This window comes from Motacilla alba, chromosome 3 (genome assembly GCF_015832195.1).
Source record: "Motacilla alba alba isolate MOTALB_02 chromosome 3, Motacilla_alba_V1.0_pri, whole genome shotgun sequence".
NCBI lineage: Eukaryota > Metazoa > Chordata > Aves > Passeriformes > Motacillidae > Motacilla > Motacilla alba.
In genome coordinates, this window is record NC_052018.1 from 35,097,010 (window position 1) to 35,124,274 (window position 27,265).

General features: G+C 42.3%; 2 protein-coding genes across 6 annotated transcripts; one reads left to right on the forward strand and one right to left on the reverse strand.

Moving 5' to 3' along the window:
- Positions 1 to 1,423: 1,423 nt before the first annotated feature.
- TBX18 (T-box transcription factor 18) lies at positions 1,424 to 24,316 on the reverse strand. The gene is made up of 9 exons (XM_038133556.1): positions 24,220 to 24,316; positions 23,101 to 23,804; positions 22,130 to 22,313; positions 20,496 to 20,597; positions 17,271 to 17,442; positions 10,725 to 10,892; positions 9,492 to 9,556; positions 5,724 to 5,818; positions 1,424 to 3,200 (listed from the first exon to the last, which is right to left on the reverse strand). The coding sequence occupies exons 2-9, from the start codon at positions 23,372 to 23,374 to the stop codon at positions 2,476 to 2,478; spliced, it is 1,785 nt and encodes a 594-aa protein (XP_037989484.1). The 5' UTR covers positions 23,375 to 23,804; positions 24,220 to 24,316; the 3' UTR covers positions 1,424 to 2,475.
- On the forward strand, positions 24,022 to 27,265 carry LOC119699702 (neural Wiskott-Aldrich syndrome protein-like). Of its 5 annotated transcripts, none has more exons than XM_038133561.1 (3): positions 24,022 to 24,191; positions 25,443 to 25,738; positions 26,118 to 27,265. In XM_038133561.1, the coding sequence occupies exons 2-3, from the start codon at positions 25,574 to 25,576 to the stop codon at positions 26,301 to 26,303; spliced, it is 351 nt and encodes a 116-aa protein (XP_037989489.1). In that variant the 5' UTR covers positions 24,022 to 24,191; positions 25,443 to 25,573; the 3' UTR covers positions 26,304 to 27,265. The 5 variants fall into 5 exon arrangements, with proteins under 5 accessions (XP_037989489.1, XP_037989487.1, XP_037989486.1 ...); XM_038133559.1 differs by lacking the exon at positions 24,022 to 24,191 and adding an exon at positions 24,280 to 24,400; XM_038133558.1 differs by lacking the exon at positions 24,022 to 24,191 and adding an exon at positions 24,321 to 24,445.

Genomic DNA, 27,265 nt, shown 5'->3' on the forward strand with positions numbered 1-27,265 from the left:
TGGATTAATTGTACCATCTTTCCACTCAAGTGTTTTTCCAACTGCAAAATTTCAAAGTTTTGCCTAGAGCAGGAATAACTATGTGCAAGTTACTTCTTAATTTAAACCAACAGAGCTATGGCCATTTGCATAGCTGAAAATTTTCCTATCTTCTACACACCTTAGAACCATTTCACAAACCAATAGCATGAGTTTGAATAGCATTTTTAGCATTGCAGGTCTTTTCTAGGAAGTTTGCCTCAAAGGACACTGCACTGCCAAGACCAGCAACAGAGCTGAAGTACAGGAATTTACTTTGTTATCCTCATATATGAACACTACCCAGCCATTCATCTGTAACATACTGTCCACAGCACAGCAAATGTAAAGATGGTCTTCATCTTCAATGTACTGTCACCCTTTCCTCAGAGGAAGAGAAGTGCTATTATCACATTTTTCAGAAGAAAAAAATCTGATAGAGACTTAGTGAACTTAGGTTTACTCAGAAAGGTCACTTAGACAGCTTAAGACAGCAAAGAAACAAGCCCACATCACCACAATTGCATCGTCTTCTCTTTCTAACTTTGAAAGAGAATTTTATATGTATCTCTAACAGAAACAAATACATAACCAATAGAAATAAAGCATTCTTTAGGCACAGGCTTAGAGATTGCTATTCTATTCCCAGATAAGAGGAGGTAGAAAGAGTTCTGCATGTATTATCTCCATCCCACTGAAGAAATATTAGCTAAAATGAGTCCTTTTTTGAAGTGAGAGTGGGTAAGCCCACTATTTGCCTGAAAAGATATAAGAACACTTGAGACACATGAAAATTCACCTTCATCGAAAAAAAATCTAAGAAACATAAACCTGAAAGACCTTAATCTCCTTCAATGCTGACTGGGGAAGTGTTTTCAAGCACATCTGTACCCACCTTAGAATGCCTTTACATCACCTGCACAATATAAATTAGGATTAGCATACTGTTGAAGATGACCTGTTCTCTCAAGCACTAAAATTTGTTTCACAACCCCTGTGGCTCAGGTATGACAGATGGGCAGCTGAGAGGCAGCTGTTGCAGAAGGACTGATACACACCTGGGCTGTGCAGGTGCAGATGAGGGCAGAAATTTCACCATGGTAAATGTCTCCCTGCTGTCCTTCTCACTCTGGAGAAGGCTGGTCAGGAACAGATGGTGATCTACATTCTTACAAATGCCATTTAGAAACCAGAAGTGGGAATGAATGAAACCTCTCCCATTCCTAGACAAAACCAGAGCAACAGGAAGGCAGCTATGACAATGTTCTGCTTCCAGAAACACTTTTGGGCAAACTGGATCATCTGCCTACTTGATATAGGTGATGTATTTTTGAAATACTGAGGATGCAGGACCTTTTGCCCTTATTAAAAAAAAAAAAAAACCAACAAAAAAAACCCAAAAACCAAAAACAAAAACCAAAAAAAAAAAAAAAAACCAAAACCAAAAAAATCAACCAAGCAAACACAAAAGGAAAAAACCAAACCCAAAACATGTCACGCACACAAAACAGGTAAAACCAATAATGGAATTTCTCATCCTGCTCACTTTTTCTTTTTTTCTTTTTTCCTAAATCAAACTGAATTTTCCTTTAAAAAAGTAAAAATACAAAAACAAAGATACATTAGAATATCCTACTGTCCAGTAAATGTCTTATAGGCAATATTTATGGAGGAAAAAATGCATCAAGCCCTACCTTTGACAAAAAATTAAGCACCCCAACATTCATTTCATACAAAGGGATGCTGCTTCTAGTGCTGTTGATTTGAATTATTCCTATCACCACAATTAGAATATGCATTATTTGTCTTCAAACATATAATCATAAATCTAGACTAATGCTGAAAAAAAATTCTAGTGAGAATGCTGTGCCATTGATAAGCTAAACCCAGCATATCATGAGAAGGCAAACTAATCTTTCCATTTACTTTGTAAATAATCCATTAGCTAAACTTCTATTTTAGGCTGGATGCTTGATGCTTAACACCAAGAAGTCCAAATACCCTTTGTATCCCTTGTAACAGAAGAAACTTGTAAAATGCCTTTGGTGCATCAGCTTATTGTATGAATGTTTTAAAGAAACTCACTAGTACTACAGGAAATATAAGTGGGCTTTTTTTGTGTTGTTTAATACTCCAAGTGTCACTTCATTCTTTAAAGGGGTTAGAACAGAGGAGGGGGAAAGGGGAGGAAGTCTTACTTAATTTGTTGCATATGTCCCAACGTGTTATACAACAAAGTGTATTATACCAGAAAACTAAAGCAGTCTGCACCGCAGCAAACTCTGTGTAACTCAAAATAGGAGAATAATCTGGCCACAAGCAAGTCAAAATTTCAGTGAAACTTCCTCTCATATTATATATACACACACTTTACAAGCTACATCGAGTGTCCTTTCATATTCCAAAAGAAATACATTGTAGACACCAAACATACTGTACTTTTACTTAAAGGCTTCATCAAACCATATGTGCAGACACTTGAGAAGACGAGAGTGTCAAGCTTCCTAGGGTCCTAGAGTCAAAGAAATTCTGCTGCCCCCCACTGCTAAGTAAGTGCACTCCTTCCACGGGGGGCAACATCTGCCGATCCGTCATGGTTCCACTTGGCGAGGACCCCAAGAAACTTCCTTGGGAAGAAACGATTTTCTCAGGACTGGCAGCCAGTTTAGGGGATGTGGAAAAGTTATATCCATAGAGTGCACAGGGACTGTGCAGTCTAAACGTGTTGTAGGAGCCTTGGTGGGTCTGATTAGTGGTAAAGGCATTGCTGGATGGGGAAGGCATGATGTACTGGAGCTGTGGAGACATCCCTGAAATCTGCATGGATAAGCCAGTCTGCGGGCAGCTGAACGCATCCCCATCGTTGCCACTCATGGACATATTCACAGTTGTGCTACTCGACACGCCGACGTAGGAGGGAGTCCTTGGGGGAGCGAAGGTCTCGCCAGTCTGGTTGGTGAGCCGGTTGTAGGTTTCAGCCAAGGAAGTGCTGTATCTGTTCAGGGCCAGGCCCGAGCGGGCACAAGCTGTGTAGTCAGCTGGAGCAAGGGTGCACAGCTGGCTAGTGTTGGGGCTGAGGTGGAAGGCTGGAGAAGAGCAAGGGGAGCCCGGTAAAAGGTGAGGGTGGGTAGATGGCACTCCACTGCCAGATCCCTGGAGTAAAGAAGAGGAACCTGCATTTCCTGGAAGAGAATATCACAGTGTAAGAAGCACATTGGGAAAGGCACACTTCCTAGGCGAAAGATCAAGACCTTTGTCTTTTATAACAACTCTTGAGATGAAATCCAACTCAGATTAATTAAAAACTTCTACACACACGTGCAGGAAAATGTGTGAGCAAACCACATGCATGTTTCTAAAGAAACAACTTGACCAAGAAAGAGAATTGAAGTTATGTTTTTACAACCTTCATTCAGGACTTAGAGCTCCTGCCCAAAAGGTTAACTGCTTCTTATATGACATGGAAGGAAATTTCATGGTAGTTAAGATGTAGCCAAGTGAGTACCACATCACAGGAAGCCTTCTTCAAAATTATGATTTTTGGCTCGTCTACGCTCTTGCTACAGTCCAGAATGTGTTTCAAGTGCTCTGTGCCTGACTGTCACTGTCAGAGCACCAGCTGAGGAACCAGCTCCTTAGCTCAGAGTGTCTCACAAAAAAACAGCTTCAGGGAAGTTCCCAACTTCAGAACAAAAACTTCTGACTTCAAACCAAAAAAATTCTGAGAACAACCAAAAAATTCAGAACAACTTCAGGAAAAGGGTGGGCTGAACACTACACATAGCTGCTTCATTTCTTGAATGCGTAGGTTTGCAGCAAACTGTTTGCAAATTGTTCATTTACTGATATCAGAACTTTTTATATTACAAATACCAGTGCTGAATGCTCCTGAAAGCACACTGCTTGCCACAGGTGAAGCCTTTTTTCAGGACTGAAAGTTTTCCAGTTGCAAGGAAGACTTCCTTTTCTTAAAAGATTGCATCTTCCTGAAAACTGAGTGTGGAAAAATTAACTGGGGCCTTTTACAGTCTCCAAGGCAGAAGACACTTAACAAGGAAGACCTCTTGTTTATGAATCACATTAACAATCAACAGCTTGATGCTGCAAAGAGAGAAGTTCTGTCAATAAGTTAACAGATTATCATAATAGGTGAGCTAGTAAAAAGAAAAACACATTATTAAAGAACACTGCCTGCTGCTGCTTCTCTGTTAACAGGACACCACAAGGCCCCATTAGACACTGCCACATTACGGAAGTCCTGGTATAAGACACATTTTTCTTCTAATCTCCATCAATGCCTCCACTACCTGAAGATGGGCACTTTCAGCATAAACAACCCAGATAAATTTCTAATGAGGTCTTTCACAAAGTCGCTACGTCCAAGGTATAGATGACTAAAGATTTTGCAAGGATGCCAGTTTTCATCCCCAGAATATCAAGAGTTACTTCAACAATCTTCTTAACCTCAGGCAACCGCAGAAAAGGAAGCGAGAAATTCACAACAGCACTTCCCCTGCTCCCAAACAATGCTCCTACACACCAACAGCCAATAAAGCTGGTCTGTCTCCTAAATGGATTAACTGCATCATCAGTTGCCTTTCATTCTTACACAGTCTGACAAGGTATTTCAGGTCTCATTCTATCTTCTCATTAAAGGCCTTTTTGATGAGACCATCCCTCACTCCTACGCTACGCCCAAAACTCTGCCAACACTCATCCAAAGTCTCTATGACTTGGCACAAACCTTCCTTTTGGTTGCCCACATCAAGGACTGATACCCAAGATTTCTCAAAGGAGTGAACCAAAATGCTGACAGAAGTGATTTCTCTGAATTTCTCTATGTTCTGGACTTTCGCTCTGAAGACGTTTAACAACTTTGCAATCAATCCATCATCAAGAAACCAGACTGGATGTTTGTAAATTTGGTAGCAGAAAATGCAAAGAATTGGGAGCAATATGTCTGATTTAGCTGGGAAAAGACCGAGAAGTTTTCTATGTGCATTGGTTTACTCTGGAAATAAAAGAACCCAGAAAAGAGTACAGAGGTTCCATTCTCTGTCCAAATGGGTCATTTAAATATTTTACTCATTGATGACACTATCTGCATAATGGGGAAGGTGGAAACAAAGAGGTTTCCAACAAAGAGTGAGGAGCAGGAAAAAGCAAAACTGAGAGGAGATACATTTCTTTAAGTTCTAGGATGCAGACAAAGTTTGTTGGCCCTTTTACTGAACAATTTTCAGGTATTTAAGAATCAAGAAGAGGTTCTAAGAAGAAAACAAATTAAGCTTCTTCCTATTTACCCATTACTTAAAAGAACATTTCTTCTCTCCTTTTTTTTTTCCTTAAAAACACAAGTAATTCTTACAGTGTACGACAGAAGTCATCTGTGAGTGATCTCTATGTTTTGTATCCAGTCAGAACATAACACTAAGGAATAGGTTACTCAATCCTTAAATAACTGGCATTCTCCTCCACACATGATCTGATTTTTCCTTACAATCTAACAGTTTTCTTCCCATGGTGCCTGAGTTAGCATTAGTTTTCTAACTTAGAATAACTCTGATGAGGGGGGATGGCTGCACAGTGGTTAGTTGGTTGTTTTTGCCTTGTGAGTGACACACTTACCTAGAGTTTTGTAAGGTATGATGGGCAAAGCTTTATCTTTCATTTTTGTTTTGAAAGAACACAAAGACATTTGTTACCTTGTTTGGGTATCCCAGGTATGTCTTCAAATGTTAATGTCCTCAGCGAAGGTCTCCAGAAGGCGTAAGACTCTACCAGAGCTTCCAGTCCCATTCTATTTAGAACAAAAGAATTATGGTGTCATGAAAGCACGCTGTATTTTGTCACACGTCTCTGGATGCTCTACCTCAGAAACATATAAAAATTAGTTACATTTCCGGATTATTTTCAAGTTGATTTTGCTGTTTAGAAAAGAGCCTTACAGCCTATCCATGAGACCACAGGGACCTATCCCTGAGACCATGAGACCCACATGCAACCACTGGGCTGCACAAAGTGTTTTCCAATTCCACAAGCCTGGCTCTCTATTTCAATATTTTGGGCCTTTTGGGAGGGCTGTTTGAGTGGGAAAATTTGGCTAAAATAATTTTAAATGTTTTGCTAGTATGATATTTCTTAAAGAGACCATTCCTCTGGCAGTTAAAATTTTAACTTTAAAATTTTAACTGCCAGAGGGATGATCTGCTATTTCTTCCCAGAATAAAGGTGCTCTACTGACAACTTCTATTAAAACAGGATTCACAGTCATTACTGATGAGCTGGAAAATCACACTTAGAACATGAGCAAGGTATGGATGTACAGCTATTTTGCTACTAAAATCATGTGTAAAAAAAATGTTGTTTTGCTGAGCAAAATGCCTTCAAAAACTAAAAGTCTTCACTCATTTTCTTGCAACAGTGTCCTGAGAAAACAGAAGTAACTGTGTAGACAATGGTTGCAGAAAATATTTAAAAGAATCTCTGTTTCCTGAAGATAAAAACCCATTTGGTTTCTGACAATTATTTATGAATAATACACCTCAGAGGTATATAAACTTAGAGGTATAATTTTGGTGTTACTTTTGGCTGCTGGGCCCCAGAGGCCCGTTGAGTGTCAGCATCAGACACACACCAAATACAAGTGCTTGCCTTCAAGCAGCAGTACTTTGTGAACTTGAATTATGCAAATAGCCCAGTCTGAGGCAATCGACATGTTCTGATACTACTCCTTCCAGCAGGAACACAAATGTCTGTCAGGAAACATTTATAAAGCGTTTATTAGCTGAACCTGGACTAAAAAGATAGCCTTAATTTTCTGCAGTCATGGTGAATTTTCATTTCTAGTTATAGTGGAGATAAAAGCCACCTCCTGGAGGAGTGTAGCCAAGGCGCTAATTTATACAAGATGCCTTTGAACAATTTCCACATTTTATCACCCCCCTAATTTGTGCTATCAAGTGCCCAACTTTATTTAACAAAACAGTTATGTTTTTCCCAAAGTATTTAAAGGGAGAAATTCTGGTCCTTTGCTGAGTAAAAGTTTTTATAGGGTCAAACTTAAGGCCCAGCTGAAGAATAAAGCTATTCTCAGCACCTAAATTCTGTTGCACTTTGCAAATGCACTGGGAATGTTTTTAAAAGGTGAAGCTACTGGTTTCTGTAAAATGGCCTGTGGGACTGAACAGGAATGACCTAGAAGGTCATATTTTTAATTAAACTGAATTACTGCATACAGCAGTGAAGAGTGAGATAACTGCATAAAAACAATATTGAAAACTTTGGTATAATTTAACCACAGTATTTTTTAAACTTGATGCAGACTAAAATGCCTCAATGATAAACACACCAGCTAGAACAATGAGGATTACCAAACCTTAACATTTAATTTCAGTATTTAGTAACAGAGCAAAATAATAATCCACTGAGTATACTGATAGAAATTTTCCTTGATAATTAAAATTCTGAGTTGAATTCCCAAACATACTTATCCAGTAATGCAGACTATAAAGGAAACAGCAATACTGACTTCAATAAAACAATGTCAATTTGCAACAAACAAGAGTTTGCAGAGTCAATTCTGTAACAAATGTGTTTGTAGAGTAAAAGCACTCAGACCTCATCTAAAGGCTGCTCCAAAACATTTTAGAGATGCTAGCTCTTACTTTAGAACTTGCCTTCCTAATCCATTTCCGTAAAAAATAACTTTCAATCAAAATATCTTGCTTTTTTTTTTCCAATGCCTGAACCAGACTATTCCTAGCAGACAAACAAAAAAAAAACCCTCTCTGGATACACCCAGTCCCATAACTGTATTTGTGTGGTTGCAGATGCAGCACTCTTACATCATCCTCAGGTAATTCCAGAGCTGTCCTGCCACACTAAAAATGTTCAAAACTAATTTCTGAACAATTATTTCCTTGCTGTCTAAATGGGTATCTTCTCTTGTTTCTTATAACATTATGGAAGAAATTCTAAGTGCACCTAAATTTGCACATTTCAGAGGATCAGGGTTCCACACTTCTTAGGAGGTTCCATAGTACTTATTTTATAGTTCTGCAAACAGCAAGCACAGCAGAGACACTGCCTAGAAGAGAGAGAGCTTTCAAACAGGGTACGTATGGCAACCCTTTTCTTCCTAAAGTACACACAGCATGTTTTGCTTCTTCAGTCACTGCATTTACCTCAAAGCTACTGTTCATTTCTAACAGAAGGCTACAAAAGAGGGCAAAACTCTGTTTATGTCAGTGGTCACAGAACATGGATTCTTATTTCTTGCTAGAAGACAAAATCTCAGACATACTAAAAAGATACTTAAAGTGAATGCCTGTGAATCTTTGCAACTATGTCATCCCTTCTGTAAGTAGTCATTTTCCAAAAACTACTGTCATTTACTGTCCAGTTTCAGGTTTTATGTAACTCGGGTTTTATGTAAAACAGGCTTTAATGCTGTAGCTTCTGCTAAAAGAGAAGCTCAATAAAATAACTATCAAAAAGAAACTCTCTGATCATTTCTACAAGCACAGTCTGCTCCCTTCTCTGCAAGGCCTGGTCATAAATATAGCAGCTGCAGACACCAAACACAATGTGGTAGCTGGAACTGATGTACACTATACACCACAATGAAATACTGCTGCCTTTTTTTTTTTTTTTTTTTTTTTTTTTAGCTGAAATGGTTTAACATACAATTCAAAACAGGCTTAAGTAGCTTGCATTAAACAGTTGTTGGATAAAATACCTCACTGGCACTGGCAGCCCGGACCAGATCTAAGTCTCCTCTTTGCACTACACAGATTTCCCACTGCTATTTTGAAAGATTCATGGATCAAGAGAGAATATGCAATTAATCACTCCATCCACCACAGAAGAAGTGGAAACCAGTCTCATTTCAAGGTCTTATTTAGCTTGCTAGAAAAGGTATTCACCTAGGTAGTGGATTTAAATCTCCTTAGACTAAACAGACACTTGAACACGGGTCTCCTATCTCCTAGGCAAGTGTTCTAAACATAAGGTTTTTGCACAAACCAGTTTCTCCCCCTCAACGAGGAAACAAGCCATGAACCCATGCTATGTGCCACTTACATGCAAGAGAGCCTGAGCTTGTAGTTTGACAATGGTATCTGCAACTTGTCTCCAGCCAGGAGAAAGAGGAGATTTCAAGCACAGCCTGAAATCATAGACCTGAGTATACATTAAGTCCATTTGCATCCTTCATGCTGTGTCACTGCTTCCACTGAAAGGAAACTTGAATACAAGAGTCAAGTCGAGTGCCAGCCTGTTCTTGACCTAGATGGTCAGAAGTGTAGCAACAGCAACTCACCACAGAGAACATTACTGGGAAGTCTGAGTGGTCCCTCAAGGAGTCTGAGTTCTCAAATTAGTTTGTCTGTAAGTACAAGTGCTTGCCTTTAACAGCCTCCACAAAGTGATTTTGTCAGCAGGAAGAAGCCCAGCTCCTTCCCAACACCTACCTGTTACGGCCCGAATCTCTAAAGCCTTTGGCGAATGGATTCCTATCAATCTTCAGACGAGTTATCTGTGAATATTATTAAGAAAAGTTATTACCTGTAAACTCAGATAAGTAGCACAGAAAACAGCTCTCCTGACAGAAAAAAAGCTGACGGAGGAAACAGATGGCTGTCCTGAAACACAGCAAAACCAGGACCAATCTTCTGATCATTATTTTTGCACATCCCTAGAAAAGCTAATAGGTGTTTAAAGCTGCCAAATGGCAGCAGGAATTACTGAGAAAAAACTTCAGGCAAATATCATTCTTCATTTAAGAGAGTTCACTGTCTAACTGCGACAAAATTTAAATTAAATTTTATTTCTGTACTGGTCAAGAAGGAAATGTGAAAAGAGAGATTATCTCTAGGTTATTATCCTCCATGAAAAAAGAAACCAAACCAACCAACCAAAAACCCAGCAAAACACACCACACCCCAAACAACCATAATTTATTTTAATAAATGGGAAAATCACCAAATACTTATATTTCAGTATTTACATGGCTCTCCTGCTCTTTTTTTTGTAAAGTTATCAATGTGTATGTAATTTCAAAAAACACAGCTGCAATAATTTATATGAATTAATGAAATGTCACAACACTAACTATGGTGTCATTATGTATGCTGAAACTTAAACAAGAGGTAGAAAGAGCCGAGTGATACAACCTGCAGTTCACTTTTGACTTTGAATCCATGTGGACCCAGATAAATTGTCCTTAATAATATAGGCTGAATGCAGTTAATAAAAACAACTGCAACTTTCTGCAAAACTCAGCTTCTCTGTTAAGGTCCTGGGAGTATTAAAAGCACTGGAGCCAGGAACAAAAATGCTTTAAAAAGTGTCTCCTGACATGTATCCACATTTAAAGGTACAGAAACACCTTTAAAAATTAGACTGCTCTTTGCCTTGTTCTTCGATGTTGTGTTTATAATCAAGACACCATTAAGCATGCTAACTGGACTGTGTGATCTCCATAACAAGAACAATTTTTTACGTGCAGCATCTCTGAAGGCACAGCCATAGCTTCCAAGCACTACAGCAACACTAACAGTGAAAGCTACTTGTAAAAAAAAAAGGGTTTAGATAATTCTAGTTTAATAAGTGATAGAATGAAAGTATCTACTTTTCTCCTCTCTCTTACATCTCTGTTCTGCTCTGAAAAGCCTGTAAAGTGCCAACCAGAAACCCTGGATTACCTGTTGATTTTGGTATGCTGTGACAGTAGTGAAGACTGTCTCAGGGAAGGAGAAGGCTTTCACCCCTTCTCCCGAAGGGATGGGCTTGACAGGGGACAGATCATCGCCACAGTCTTTTCGGATGACGTGGACACGAGGCTGATATTTATGCATAGAGTGAAGGATAATCTATGCAGTCATGCAAGGAAAAAGATAACATTTGTTAGAAAGGACACCCTGCTGTTTCAGGACTAATAGCTTTTTGGAACAGATTATGGTATGTGTTTACCATGCCACTTACTGGAAATCAAATGTTTTCTTTAACCTCTGAAGGTTCTTGTTACAGTAGTCTAATCCCTGTGCATTTATGTTATTGCCAACCCTAAGCATTTAAAAATTACGACTCAGGAGCTCCAAATTCAGAGATTGGCTCAATTGAAATTGGCTCAAAAAAAGGGAAAAAAGAAAAAAAAAAACCCAAAAAAACAAAAAGGGAAATCAGGAGTGAAGTCCAGGTCCCAGTGGAATTATGAAAGTTTTGTCACTTTTTGCCACTGAAGTCTGGATTTGACCTAACAGGATTAACAGCAGCAGAAATTTGCCTTTTGTTTTTGGAACCTTCAGCATGTAATATTGGAGCAATTTTTTTCCTTATACCCCTTATTCCTTAAAGGCGGGAAACAAATCTTGGTTGGAACACAAGCTGAGACTCTCGCACTCTGAAGAAGCATAAAATTAAGAGTAAAATGATAACAAAATCCAAAACTCTAAAGTGTTAATAGCAATCGATCCATAAAACAGACAGTGAATTTCAATTAAAAATACCCTCCCAGCATACAAAAACTCAATCAAAAAATAAATCATAAAAGAGGAGTGGATGAACTCATACTGCATAAATTAAACACACAGATACCTCTTGGTACTGTACCCCAATTTTAAAGGAGATTTAAAATATATAATTTTTCCTCTATTTTACTCCACTTCAGCTAACCACTATTAAAATAAAAAAATTTCAAGAAAAAAAAAATTGAAGTTCAGCTATTATTGTTGGAAGACCTAAGAAATTAGTAACTTGATAAATAAATAGTCCTATGGCTATTGGCCTGTGGAACCACTAATCAACATTCTGGGGAAACTTTTTAATTTCCTGCTCCTTGAGTAGGCTCACAACGTGCGTGTGCTCAAGCACTCAACAGAGCCCCTATGTCAGACACCATGGAAGTTCATTCACCCAAATTATATACAGGACATTACATTTGTTTGGATAAACTAGAGTTTAGCTAGTTTAATACACTTGGTCCTGGCCAGATGACATGACCCTGTTTTGGTAAGGCCAGTTTCTGGATAATCAGGGGTTTTATAAGTGAGGTTTTGACAGTGACATCACAGGCTCCAATTAATTTGCCCAGGGAGTGCCCTATGGATGTTCTCATATGAAGTCTTTTTCGAGTTTCTGAACAGTGCAAGATTTTTTATCGTACAGAAGTGTTTTCTCTTTTACAACACTCCTTTCAGTTCTCCAATGGCAAAGATCTACAAAATGAAAATGCAGAGAGGACAGCACATTCCTCACCCTGTTTCACTGTGAGCACCCAGTGGTACCAGGGGAAATACTGGTGCAACAGAAAAAGAAATTATCAAGAAAAGATGTTGCACAGCTCAAATCCACGGCTATTCTGTGCCTTGCCATTTGTCTGGGTGCCACTGAGCATGCCATGTTCCCTCCCACACGGATTACTTGACCCCATCAGCTCTGTGGTGCAAACCACTGCTGGCCCACACATCAACGATAACCCTGGCAGCTACAAAGAGCTCTGCTCACACATCAGAACAAGTGATATCAAAGCAGCACGGAGATGAACACCTCCCACTGCTTATCTGGGTGGCTATTACGGCTAAACTGATCCATGTCATCTCCTACGAACAACCTGTCTGGCCTCTGTTCTGTACTGAAATTTCCTGTGCTGACACGCTGTTTTGGCAATTAGCAAATCCATAGCAATTTTTTTTTCTTGATTTTGTACCATGTCTTCTAACAATGGGATCTTTGTTCGTGATTGTGAAGAACTCCAAACTCTAAATAACGCATAACTGCAAAGCCCTTGAGAATTACAGTGCAACATATGAAGACAGGAGATAAAAGGAGAGGAAGATGCAACATCCACTCCAAAAACAATCTAGCTCTATTATTCAAAGCATCACCTAAAGCTACTGTGAAGAAAAAGCTAAGGAAACGGAGATTCCAGCTTTTCATTTCACATTTCCAGCTTGCACATTTAAAAACACCATCAGGATCTAACAGTTTATCTGCAGTAACAGCAACTTTCCCTTCATGCCCTTAAAATCCATCACCAAAAAACCCCAATCAGAAATCCCACTGTTCCCAAATGTGAACTGGCATTACATTCAACTCACAGCTGAAGAGCCTGCCTCTCTCTACAAAGTCCTCACAGAACAAGACGAAAACACTTCACATGGAAGTGTGAATAAACCTCTCTCACAAAAAGTAAAATTAAACTTTGGCCACAGCAGCTGTCAAGAAATCATGATCAGACAGAAGACATTGCAACAGAGAGCCCACAGGTAGGAGGCAGAGCAAAGGCCCCCAGAACACCTGCAGCCACACAAAGCTGGGATTACCTTTGCAATGGCTTTTGAGAGCTGCTGCCACGATGAGGCCGCAGAGCTGACCCTGAGCATGAGCACCACCATGGCACAACCATCTCAGCCCAAACAAATGAGAGCCAGAAACTCCTTCACAGGGGAGACGCCAATCCTCCAGCAACTTGGCTGTGCCAAGACTACACGGTCACCTCCCCACTGCCGACAGAGTCCTTGCTGCTGATTTTGCTAAAAATCCTCCTTTATCCTCCCTCCAAAGTGCAAGCACTCGGGCTCTCTGCAGTTAGGAAAGTGTGTGGGGCTGAGGAGCACGGATTCCCTCTGTACTAAGACGAAAACTGCAAGTGCAAATACTGATGTTTCACAGCTTTTCATTGTGACAAGAACATATAACTGCCCATTGACTGTAAGCAGAGCTCGCTACTTGGAGCCAAGTCTGGGCAGAGTTACAGTCCGCCTCTGCTTCCAGCCTCGCCCCACTTTCAAATGGGGAAAAAAACCCACCCCAACCACCAAGGAACAATTAACACACTAACAGCCTCATTTTCACTAAAAGTTAAAAGATGTTCCTCTGCATCAAAAAATACTCAGTTGAAAAGCATGGAAAATAGCATAAAAAATGTTGACTTTTCCCCTCCACTGAAATTCAGTTTAAAAACTGCATTGAAATAGAAAAATTAGCCAGCTCTAACCAGCCGGAGGGAGAGACTGCTTTTACAATGCAGCACTCACTCTACAGATGAGAGAGGGATGAGAGGCATTAACAAAGAGCATGCAGACCATGCACTTTTCAGTGACAACTGCAAAATCCAGGTTTACTTTCCTTAGCATCACAACTTAGATGAAACACACAAAAGTCATAGTGTGTGTCTTAATGACTCTATAGTATTTCCAAAGCAGGGAAATCACTCTGGAACTTCTTTTGAGATCAAAATACACAAGGAAAACACGACTGTACAAATTTTGCTTCATCTCTGCAGACTACAAGTGGAGCCCATGTATCGGAGAGTGTCCTATGCGCAGATACGTACTTCAAAAATCTCTGAGCTGAGCAGCACTATAAAACTGTGCAGTCACAAAGTCCCACTTGAAATGATGATGAAAATAGCAGCAGGCAGCACGGAATCTGGAAAGTGCTCGAGCAGTGAGTCTCTTAGAGGTGGCTGATCTCCTTTCACAGAATGCTAATCCCAGCGCAACACGATGCAAGGGGAATGAACTGGCTGCCACCAACTACTACCACAACATAAATACTGAGTAGGAATTCTACCTTAGTGCCTACTTGCAAATACTGTCTCTAAGCCCACTGACCTGGACCACTTCTCTCAGAGATCCTGAGAGTTAATACCCTAGAACAGGTAAAAAAGCTCTAGACTGACATCATGCAAGCTCCCTACCTCAAAGCCTTCAAGATCAAAACCTACCCACAAGATTTTAAGACAAAAACTCTGCAAGAGCTTGCACCTCTGACAAGCACACGAAGCATAAAGGAGCAATTTCAACCAGGATTAAATTGCCAGAAGCAGAAAGCAGGGAAAGCGTTCCCAAAAAACAACAGTTAAAGGCCAATGCTGCTTGGTGGAAACCCCACTGAGGTTTCTCTGAACCACACTGCCTACGCACAAGAGGAAAATAACCTACTTTCTAATAATCTAAAATATACCCCATGTCCCACCCAGGGGTGGCAGAGTCAAAACTTCTGATATAAGAGTAAAGATTGGAGGGACTCTACAGCTTCGACTCCTAGCTCTTCTAATTCATCATCCGTCCCCTGGTACCCTCCTGAGAAAAATAGTTTCTTCCTGCTTATGAGAAACAATTGTTTTTTTATATTCATCACAAAATATGATTATTCGTTTTCCATTATTGCTAGAGGCATTCAGAGGCTACATAGCTTTTTCAATACAGCATTCCACACTACCATAGCTTTAAAAGAAAAAATGTACCCATTGGAAGAGACACTTTTCTGCTTTCTGCTTTTGCCTTTTCTGGTAATTATGAATGACATGTTTGCAATTTTCCAGATTTGAGAAATATGAAATTATTTTACAGTCATCCTTCTTTTGTCCTTTTATTTTAATACTTAAATTTCCATTTTGGGAAGGAGGGGCACTGCCATAGCTCTGAATCAGTTCAATGTGTCTCAAATCACTGTACTTGAGCTTTGCTTCACTTGTTTCCAAGCCAAAATACTTAACTGAAGACCAGAAAATTTATATCCCCCCCTATTAAAAATAATGGTGTGCTGTGTACACTACACAGGTTTCAGTTCAGAATAAACACAAAGCTAAAATCTGGGATGGAAAAATAGAAAAACACAATTCTCTTTATAGCTGAGATTTTATCACAGGGCAGTTTGCAACTACAAGTGCATGGGTGGACCACACAGTACCCACAGATCGTCCCTCTGCACCCACCAAGTACAAAAACCAGCTCCCTGCTGGAAAAGCAACATTTTATCCATTTGCATCTGCTCCACTTTCAAAGCCCTTACAACAGGCTCAGGATTCAGGGAAAACAAGTCCCACTCGAGAGGAATCACAAATACACAAATGCTGGGGAAACTAGGGGAACCTCATGTGCTAACCTTAACTCAAATGGACACTGCCAAATAAGACTCCATAACTGTAATTCTGGAAAGAAGCAATATAAAACCACTTTTTTACTATCCTAAGAAAAGCACTGCTAACTTAAGAGGCACGAATACCCCCACATTTCTTTTAAGGAAGAACAAAATAAAATAATGAAAATTATTGCACAAATGGAAGTCTTTTTATCCTTGTTATCACATTTGTTAGGTCAGCCACACTCCTATATTCCTGCCTCTGATCATTGCATTTGCAAACGCAAATAAGGGGGGAAAATCTCAGACTATGTATTAGCAAAATACCTGGCTCAACGTTACAACCATACTGAAGGATGAGTGTGGTATCTTTGAGCTCTGCGACAGATATATTTTCTTTCACTCCTTTCCTTGAAGGAGAAAGTATCCTGGTTAATAAATTGGGTTACGCTATGGACAATGGAATCTACATCCTGTCTCAAAACTTTCCTCTAACATCTTAAAACTCTACCACTTGGAACTTGATGCTTCTTCTGAAAGGATGCCAACATTTGTCATTTATTACGCGGGTTTGTAAAATCAAAGACTTCATCCCGACTAAAAACAATCCTCATTTTTTAATTATTTCTTAAGGTGTCGAGTAAAACTATTTTAGGGATTGCTGGAATGATACTGGCTTACATCTGTCATGTTTCAACAGTTTTGAAGAGAAAAGGAAATATTAACATAACACATTTTGTCACATTAGATAATGTCATAACTAAACAATTTAGAACTTGCAAACAGAACACTCATACTGCATACGTCTTCGCCAGCTTTTCCAGAAGTAATGAGCCTCAGCTGTGAAAGGGTCTTGCTTCATAAGGTATGCAATAAATCATCATCGGAGCAAACCCAGCTCCCATGTTGTTCGTTTTTGACTGCAATTATTAACACCTCACGGGATTTCACACAAACGTTTAGGTTAAGAAAATACTTAAGCGTATTTTTGTTCACGTGAAGTTATTACACACTATTAATGTTTCTCCTAGCCACTTGTGAATTTAAGAGTCCTTTTTTATCGGAGGAGAAGCTGCGAGTAACACACTCGGTGGGAAATACTGAGAGCAATTCTGCCCTTCTGCATTAGGCAATTTAGCCTTGTAAAGTCTTACTTTGCAGAAGGAGTCCTCTATTTGAGGGGGGAGTAAAACAGCAGGCTCTAATAAGCAGTTAATTATCGGAGCAGAAAGTAAGAAGCTTTTAGATGTGGACAGTAAAGTTCCAAAACAACTCGGAAAAGTCAAGCCTATTTCTGGCACCCTGAAGCTGTACGTCAGAGCCTCTCAGGGTTGAGCAATGTGCCTACACATAATGCCACAGAAGAAAGAGCAAGTACTCACATGCCCTTGATCATCCAGCTCGTTATTGGTAAGCTTCAGTTTGTCAAAGCTGATCACTTGTCTCATCCACGTCTCCCCCGAGGCGGGTGAATCAGGGTGAATATAAACACGAGGCGGCACTGGGGAGTCAGCATTACCAGCCACCATCCACTTGGAACTGTGATAAACATACCTGTAAAAAGAAAACAAATACCTTTAGCCACAAGCACCAAAACAATCTATTAGACTCATTCAGCATGAATAAATTAGAGCCCATGTTTAGAGCAAAAACCCATCCATTAACAAAACATGAAAGGACACAATTACTCATAAATAAAAAGAAATTTTGTTTGTTTGTTTGTTTCAAAACACAGTCCTGGCACCTGCAAAAATAAAGTTAAAATCCATGCTCTGACCTGACCTTACTCTTCCTAAAATCAGTCATAGTCTCAACACTAGGTCTCAAAATGAGCTTTAAGCTGGTGTCAGTTCATTGACTGCTACAGCTCTGATCTGAATAGGCATCAGCAAATAAGGAAGAATCTGGTTCTTCTTTCATCAATTTGAGTAGTAATTCCATATTTGGAAGATTTATCACATTGAGTCTAATATAAGACTCTATAAACAAAGCTATTGAAGGGAAAGAACATTATGATTGAGAAAAACCATGAAAGTATGTGAAACTATGCTCTTGATATTTCAGTAGACCATATTAATAGGTTGGAATAGTTAAAAAGGTTAAAAAATGAATAGCAAAAAGGTTAAAAAATGAAAACATGGAGTCTGTACTTCATTTGATGGGCCAATGCTGACAAGATGATTTTATAACAAAAATTGTGCCTGCTTGGGTTAAAAACCTATTTTGAAGGCAGGCACTTCACAAAGAAGTTTAAAAAGCAGTAATTGAAAGTTATTTTTTTCAAGTACAGTAAAAATCCAGTAATTCACCTGTATTTCTAAATGAAAACAAGAAAGACTTCATCAAATCCTATCTTTGCACAATTCAGTTCCTTATTAGAAAAAGACAAGCAACACAGAAGAGAAAACAAAATGATCCAATGAAAATATCGCTCTCTACAATTCAGATCAAGCTGCATAAGATTTAGATCAGATCAAGCTGCAAAGATTTAGAGTGGTGGTGAGAGTCTCTCCTGGAGACAAATTCTCCACCCTAGATCACTGTTGTAACATTTTTCATTTGTTTTATATTTCTTGGTTTATACTATATATATGCTTTTCCTAGAAAAGTAAATAAAGTTATAAATGCACATAAATACAAATTTAGTGATAAGTACACATTTTGAGCTACAGCTTAAGCTTCCAAATATTTATAAGGTCAAATTTTGCTAGAAATCCAGACCTATATGTAATTTTCTCCATTTACATTAGTTTTGCTATCTGCTCTGTCAGCAGACTAAAGACTAGGCTCCATGTGACTGCTGTCATTTCTATGAAATTTAAAGATCTGCAGGACAGTGTGTGAAGCCGCACAAACAGCCAGAGTTGAAATAACAGACAGCAATAAAAAGCGCAGAATAGAATGAGAAGAGACACCAAGTAAAACACATAAAATATTAACATTTAGTGGAAAGCTTAAAGGCATAGTTACTAATACATGAATACAAAAAATTTCTAGTTTGCCAGCTAAGAAAATACCGCCCTTCCTACAATTCTCATTAAGTTACTTCAGTTATCTGGGCACCACGTAGCACACTGTGAAGACAGTGCAGGTCAGTATGACTGTAATTATTTTAAATTAAATGAGGTTTAAACAATTCATAGTATAACTGCTTTAAATTTTTAGTATTAGCATTTTAATTAATTTGGAATTATTACCTTGGTTTTACTATGAATTTATAAATTGTTCAGACATTCTAGGAATTATATGTTTAGATTGTTAAGCAAATGCACACATGCAACACAAAGCAAACAAAAAAAAAAAAAAAAAAAAAAAAAAAAAAAAAAAAACTTCCATTTGAACTGCACTGCACTGGTACAAGGAAAAAGGAGCATTTTTTTCCTCTATGGTAGATACAGGAAATACTCCCCTGACTGTATATGCTGAGCATCATCAGCCCTGGTATCTGGTGCCCCTTGTTGAAAAACTCAAAATCAAAAATGGTCCTAAGAAAGGTATTATACACCACACAAGAAAATGACAAAATAGCAGTCAATGAGGTAAGTACAGGAAAAACACAGGGCAGCATTTGCTTAGGAAACAAGGCAGCATTCCTGTAGAACCAACCTTTTAATCATGGTCTGAAATGTTCCTAGTTCTAGAATTAAATCTGCAGCGGTTTTCCCTACATTATACTAAGTATAGGTTAAAACAATCAAACCCGCAATTGGTAAAGACCTGATCCTGTCTCCTCTGAGCTATTCTGGCCAGGCTTCCTCCCTGGCTACTCTGGAGCATGGGATTGCATGTGTAAAGCAAGACCTTGGAAACGGCTTCAACTCACAACAGGAACTGCTGCAGACCCAATCTTGCAAACATTTCTCGAGGACATGTGGCTTCTGCAGAGCCCAACCAGCTCCCTCAAAACACAACTACCCTCAAAACACAACTACACTCGAAACAGTGAGAGCTTCAGCACAAAATTTCTACTCCTAAATGTTCAAAGAACAACCTCTTTTGTTCCTCACATCATTCTCCAGACAATCACACCATTAATTCTTTAAATAAGAGTAATTGGAAACATTACCTTCTTTTTGTTTAAGCAACCAAATATGTCAGTGATAAACAGTTTTTAAATTAAAATCTATAAGCAATTTGAAGCATGACTTACTTATTAAGTCACATTACATAACTTGTAAGTATTTAAATCAGATATCCATGCTATTAATGGTATCAACTAATGTTAATACCATTTGGCACTAAAAAATGTACATTTTCATAGTTATTTGTTAATAGGAAATAATTCCTACTGACAGAAGGAGGAATAAAATATTATGGCATTTCCTGACCGCACTAGAACTGCACTCTGAAAGCCAAACCTGAGCATCTGCCTGCAGTACATACACAGTGTGAGGCAAATGTATCATAAAGAGCTTCAACACAAATTTTTGTTGCCTTTGCATACTTGGTACAATATGGTCTTCTAAAACACACTGGGATGAAAACAAGAACCTTCAAGGAGAGTTAAACATGATCTTCTGCTAATTTATGTTGTGTTAATGTTTTCTTCCAACAGCCAAGCACCCTATAGCTTACATCGTGTGTTTTTTGCCTTAAAGTCATCATACCTGTATCTTTTGTTATCCACTGGCACAATATCCATAGCAATGTAATACTGCTGATGTGGGTCTAAACCTGAGATCTTCACTCTCATTGCAGGAAACATCCGCCTGAACATTGGAAAGAGAGAGGTCATTTTTAATACGAAACAGACTCGGGAATGGTTGTTTAGGTAAAGTAACCGCTTCGTGGGATTTTTCTCGTTCTTCCTTTTAGCCTACAGAGTCCTTTTGGACGATTATAGTTACATAGCCATGAAATGGCCCATTCGATATGTCAAAACAGATTTCTAAAGTGCATTTACTCGAACAATGCTTTGTATGTTTGGGGATACGCTTTGGGAGTACAGCTATTACCACATCATTTCAACTTTATTGTTAGACAGTAAATCATTTGGGTTTGAGACTCTACTTTAGCGGTGCACACATTTAAAACCCATTTGAGATATTAGTAAGAAATGTATTCCTGGAGATGTGCAAACATCACCTCCACCCAGGAAGCCCAAGGCTTACAGAAAGGCAAATTGCCACTAAAGTTTCCAGTGACAGCAGAAAAATGGTGTATCATTGCTGTAGCAGCGAATTAGAAAGCTGAATCTACGGTGATACAATTATAGCACATCAAGGATGCAGTTATAAAAGCCAATGTGCCATGCTCTAACCCAACAATATGGTCTTTATTGACACGGGACTTCCTGTCTGCAACTTACTAAAGGTGAAGTGCAAGAGCTACTCTGTCTTTGAAAGGTATAGTAAAACTTCTTTATTGAAAGCAGAAACGAATCTACGAGCAAATTTCTGAAAAAAAAATAAAACAAAAACGACGCAAAAACAAAGGTTCAAGATTTAGATCCTTCTGCGGAGAAACGGATTAATTAACCAATGAGGTGGTTTGAACATAAAACTGCCCTTAGCTCTTAGCTTGGCATGCTTTTTATCAGGAAACTTCATTCTTGAAGCACAAGGAAAAAAAAAAAAAAAAAAAGAAAGAAAAAAAAAAGTCCTAACTGCAAGCTAATAAAATACTCTTCTGCATTTTATAAACCTGAAAGTTATTCCAGTTTGCTCAGTATTTGCTGCTGTGCTAAATATATATATATATTAAAAACCAATCTATTAAAAGTAGTTACTGGAAACGAAAATCCTATCTCCGCCATTTCCGAATAAGCAGGAGGGTAAAAACCTGACTATGGCTAACTAGTTTTTGCTGTTATTTCAGTGCACCTGTAAGATAAAACAGAAATTCCCCGACTGGACTCTCTTAAGACAAATGCAGCTTTGTGCTGTTTAAGACTGCGTTTCAATCATTAATAAAGCCTCTCTGAAAATGCAGACGGTAGCATATGGATTCAATAAAATATGTTTTTGTAATTTCTAATAAGTTCAAATACTTTTATACTTCCCAGGTTGTTACCATGTGTATCCCCTGGAAAGGGGAAAAGCTTCCCCCCAGAAGGGCACGGCGCTCCCAGACCTCGCCCTAATGAACAGGAAACCCGAAACGCCACATGCTCCCGTGCCCATCTAACATTATCGCCATCTACCTGCCTCGTAAATCTGGAGGGTTCCCCCGGTTTTGGCCCGCTTTGATGTGCCCGCCCGCCCCGGGAGCGCGCGGGTGGCGGCCCCGCCGTGCCCGTTACCTTCCCGCCTTGGTGATGATCATCTCGGTGCCGATCTCGTGGAAGCGCTTCCAGAGCTCGGCGCCCTGCAGATCCACCCGCGGCGCCTGCGGCGTGGGCAGCGGCGAACCGGGCCGCGAGCCCTTGGGGGAGCCGCCGGGGGAGGCGGGCGGGGAGCCCGCCAGGAAGCCCTCCTCGCCGCCGCCTGCGGAGAGAGCGGAGGGAGCGATAGCGGCCGGCGCGGAGCGGACTTCTCCATTGAGGTCTCCTCAGCCCCAGCCGACCGGCCGGCCCGGCGGAAGCGACGGCCTGCCCCGGGCCGGGCCGGGCCGCAGCCTTGGCTCCGGGGAGGGGGCAACCCGAGCGCCGGGACCGCGGTAGCACGGCCGGGCTGCCAGGGACGAGCTGCCCCCGTCGCCACCACACCGCGCCCGGGCCGAGGCGGGAGGCAGCCCGTCCGGGGTGCGAGGACGGCGGCGCATTTCGTTTAGCCACGGGCTTCTGCTCTGCAGCGTGAAACTGCGCTCCCCTCCACACACAGCAAATTACACACACACATATGTGTAGGTGTTGCGTGTGTGTTTCTATGTGCATATATATATATATATATATATATATATATATATATATATACACATAATTATATACGTAGTTGCATATGCACTTTCAGCAACACACATCCACACATATGTGTCATATAAGCCCTTTTGCCTTTCCTCGGAAACAGGGCTCGGGAGAGCCCACCGCCGTCGCTCCACCGCGCCGCGGCACCGACAGCCCCGCCGGCAGCCGCCCCGTCCCGTGCCGGCGTCCGAGAGGCGCCGCGGATCCTCACCGCCAGGCCGGCGGGAAGGGTGCTGGGTGCCCACGCAGCGTGGAAATACTGAAGGGATAACGGGGAATCAAAGCGCCGGTCGAGGCGGGGAGTGGGGATCCCGAGCCCAGCCGAGGAGCGGGGCCGGGGGCAGCGGCGGGGCGCGGGCGGCACTCACCGGCGGGGGCGCGGGCGGCGCAGCCCAGGTCCATGTCGCCGCAGGTCCTGCCGGCAGCGGCGGCGGCGGGAGAGCTCTTGGCGCAGCAGCCGCTGCCGCCCTCGTCCTCCGCCGCCTCGTCCTCGCCGCCCAGCTTCCTCCGCTTGGGCTGCCGCGGCGGCGGCGGCTGCTGCTGCTGCTGCTGCTTCTCGGCCCCGATGAGAGCCTCCACGGAGAAGGCGTGAGCCTTGAGGCTCATGGTGGTGCCTGGCGAGGACCGCCGCTTGTCGGCCATGCCCGCCACCCTAGAGCCCGCGCATCCAGGCGCTCCGCGGCCGCCGGCACCGGCACCCGCGCCCGGCCCGCCGCGCCGGCCGCCCTCCCGTCCTCCCGACCGCGCAGGCAAGGGGCTGGGGCTTTTCCTCGCCTTTCTTTTTAAATCCGAGTTATCAGCCAAGTTTTTTTTTTAGGTTGTTTTTTTTTTTTTTTTGGGGGGGGGGGGGAGATTGTTTTGGGTTTTTTTAAGTAGAAAAAAATTCTATTCCTTTCTGCAGATGCGTTCCTTCTCTCCCCCTCCTCCTCCTCCTCCTCCTCCTCCTCCACGTTCTGCCCCGTCTGATGGGCCAGGCAGGGCTGACATGGGTAACAAACGCTCTGCGGACACAAATTAGGGCTTGTAATTGAAATTTGTTGCCTTGATCTGTCAGCACTTCCAGGCAGGAGACCTGTGGGAAGAACTCGCTCATTAGTGTCACTGCGGCGGCGGGGGCCGGGCGGAGCCGCGGGGCGGGGGCGGTGCGGCTCGGCCGCCCGCAGCCCAATCAGCGCCGCCCCGGCCCCGCCGCCCCGGCCCCGCCGCCCTTCCAGGGGGCCCCGCCGCCGCGGCCGGGGGGAGCGCCCGCCGACCCGCGCCCGCCTCCGCCCAGGCCCGAAGAGCCCCGCGGCCCCGGCCCGCGGCAGATGCACCCGCAATGAACGCTAAAGGGACACCCCCGCCCCCCGCCGTAGCTCCCCCCGAAACGCAGAGGGAAGGGGGGGCTCCCCTGGAGCGCCGCGTTTCGGCCGGGAAAACCGTTCGGACGTTAAAAAATGACGTTGTGCCCTGTTTTGCTGTAAGGAATTAGGAATTATTGCTGTTACTGTTGCGCTTGGAGATTCATCGCGTTGTTATTCAAGCTCTGGCTGCAGTGAGGTTCCATCCACAACCTCCACTAAACCCAACCCATTAGCGCTGAGGCTGCAATAAAACGAGAATTAAACCGAATCTTGTATGAACATCGAGGCATCCAGCCACAGCAACTTTAGTAATAATCATATTCAGGTGCATAAAATAGTCACAGGCAAAATCCTCTTTCGTATCTTTCCAGTGAGTAAAAACGACTAAATTTTTGGAACCAAATATTCTTTTCTTTGCATATCCAGGGAAATGAAAAAGCTAATGAGATTTTTGTTGTGTTTTCTTTCTTTCTTTCTTTCTTTCTTTCTTTCTTTCTTTCTTTCTTTCTTTCTTTCTTTCTTTCTTTCTTTCTTTCTTTCTTTCTTTCTTTCTTTCTTTCTTTCTTTCTTTCTTTCTCTCTTGTTGGGATATTTTTCCCTTTTTTTTTTTTTAATCCTCAGAACTAAATGGAGTGACGTGCTCCCTTGAAAGAAACAGAATAGAAACCCTCCAGCTGTAAAAAAAAAAAAAAATAAATCAGTGGGGCAAATTTCACTGTTTAGGGGACTAGGATCTAAAACTCATTCTGTTTTGTGGAACGGAGAGAAGGAAATTCGTGATGTGGTTCGCCTGTGTCACAGTCTTGGAGGTCCTGTTCGGGCCGTCGAGTGGCACAGCTGAGATTTCTGATCGTAATCTGAAACGGAAATAGCTGCCATTTAGGAGACGTAACCGTTTCCACTATCGCATTTTACCTACCCCTAAAATGCAAATTTATCGCTAATTTCAGTAGCTGTTTCGTCAGAGACTGTGAGGAATGGGCTGATTAATAAATATACCCTAGAGATAAATTATCCCTTCGAATAAGGTTATCAGCGTTAAAATTGTAAAAGTACTTTCCAGACGTGAAAAATTAGGCATGTGACAAAAAGATAATTAATTAAAGAAAAAAATAAAACAGAAACGAAACCGCCGTAGGAGCACTAACTCTTTCCACATTGGAAGAGATGGCAACTTGTCTGAGAAAAATTCGTCACTACGAAAAAAATTGCCCTGCAGTTGCCGCCGCTCTGAATTGATAGGAGAGCAGAAAATGCCTAATGCCTGTCACCGACGAACAGTGCTGTGGAGTTAGTTTATCTTTACATTAAATCTGGGACATATTAACTGTTCCGTGGTCTAAAGTCAGTCTGCTCTGCCTTTCCAGCCGTGATTGAATCTGAAGGAAATCAGATGTGCGAGAGTGATCGAAACGTGCTAAGATAGAGGACCTTGCAGGAGTTTAAACGCCGTCGCGGTGGAGATGAGATCGATAGAGGAGAGGAAGGAAGGAAGGAAATGGATGCTATCTGTCCGAGAGCGCTCCCGCTGCCTCCTCTCCCGCCCGCCCACCTCCGACGGTACCTTCCGCCGCCCCGCTCCGCGCTCCCGCCGCCCGCGGCCGCCGGGCCACACACGCCACCGCCACCGGTGCGACGGCCCCGGCGAGGCCCGCGGGAGCAGGTACCGACCTCCGCCGCCGCGGCCCGGGAAGGGCGCGGAGGAGCGCGGTAGGAGGAGGAGGGCGAGCTCCGTGGCGGCGCGGCCCGGGTGCGAGCGACGGGGGGCGCGGGGGCTTTGGGGCGAGGCTGAGCTACCGGAGGAACTCGGCGCGGGCGCGGAGCGCGGGGCCGGCCCCGAGCGGCCGCCGGGACCTGCCGGCGCAGGGGCGAGTTGCTCCGCTCCTCCGCCGGGCTCTCCGCGGCGCAGCGCAGGCGGAGGGCGGCTGCGGCGCGCAGGCAGGGACGGGGACGAAGCGGCGGTGGTGCCGCGGAGGTCCCGCAGAAGCCTCTGGGCACGGGGTTGTTGATCCTGCCCGTTTTTTATTCTTTTCCCCCTCTAGAGCCAGCCGCCGCGCGTTCCCGCCGAGGAGACCCTGACCTCTCGCTCCGCACCGCTCCGCACCCCTCCGCGCCGCACAGCGGGGTGCGCGCAGCCTGTCCGCTCTGCGGCGGATGGACAGATCGCCCGGATTGTTTTTATTTTTAGAGGAATGCCCCTTGTTGTTGATTTTTTTACTCCTCCTTAGATTTCTGTAGGTTGCTGTGTTCTGTAGGTGGCATGTTGTTTTCATTTCTTGACTTTTTGAAATAACTATTTGGATTTAAATTTATCGAACAACCTGTTATCCATATGTCTGTCCGATTAATTTTTTTATGGGATGATGAAAGAGAGAAGAATCTATATATATAGTGATCTGCTAATGGAATAATATATATATCCAAAACACCTTTCTGGGGTTACTTTTATTTCCGGACTTTAAAATGCAGTCTGGGTTTTTAGGCAATCGGTGAGGCAGTGCTTATTTGATGTAGGAGAGTAACATATTTAGACTTCAGGGGAATAAATGCATTGTTTTCCACCAGAAAGATACTCTCCTGTCCTCCCTTCGAAAATCTTGAGAGGATATTTACAGGAAGGTTATGGCCATGTTCTGCCATTCGCAGTGGGATTTTTGCAAATCTTTTCGAACATTGAAGCCAGACGCCACCAGAGAGTAAAATATCCACAGGGTCCTTTTCCCTTCAAAGACATGATTTTCTGCAACTACCCAGCAGGGATCCATAGAAGCGGTCACTAAGGAAAACATATTTATATCATTAGCCTCTTCTTCCCTCCACCCCCCAAGTGAGCCTAATCGCTTCACCCTAAGGAGATGTGGCGTGTAAAACTGACAGCAAGGAGTTGACGGCGGCTAGTCAGTCAAACATTATCAACCCCAGAAAAAAATTATAGGCGCAAGTTAGAAAGTAGTCTGTAAACCCTTTTTTCTGTACATCCCAAGCGCACCTTCGCCCTCGTCCCTCTTCCTTGCCCTTGCTTGCGGCTGAGCGTGTGTCGAGGGCCAATTAGCACTTCCAGCTCTTTTATAACGGGGTGAACAGCAAGCCTAGAGCGACTGTCCTAGGGATACAGATGACCCTCAAAAGGGTTGAGAGAAGGTTAAGCATGGCTTAAATTAAAAGAGGCTGGAAAGTCCCCTGGAGCCCT

Excerpts from the sequence above, each read along its gene's own strand:
- TBX18 (XM_038133556.1), bottom strand. The coding sequence starts at position 23,374 with ATGGCCGACAAGCGGCGGTCCTCGCCAGGCACCACCATGAGCCTCAAG. Across the intron at positions 22,314-23,100 it reads CGCCGCCCGCGCCCCCGCCG|GCGGCGGCGAGGAGGGCTTC; the intron begins GTGAGTGCCGCC and ends CTCTCTCCGCAG. Across the intron at positions 20,598-22,129 it reads ATCATCACCAAGGCGGGAAG|GCGGATGTTTCCTGCAATGA; the intron begins GTAACGGGCACG and ends TCCAATGTTCAG.
- LOC119699702 (XM_038133561.1), top strand. The coding sequence starts at position 25,574 with ATGGATGCTATCTGTCCGAGAGCGCTCCCGCTGCCTCCTCTCCCGCCC. Across the intron at positions 25,739-26,117 it reads GGCGAGGCCCGCGGGAGCAG|AGCCAGCCGCCGCGCGTTCC; the intron begins GTACCGACCTCC and ends TTCCCCCTCTAG.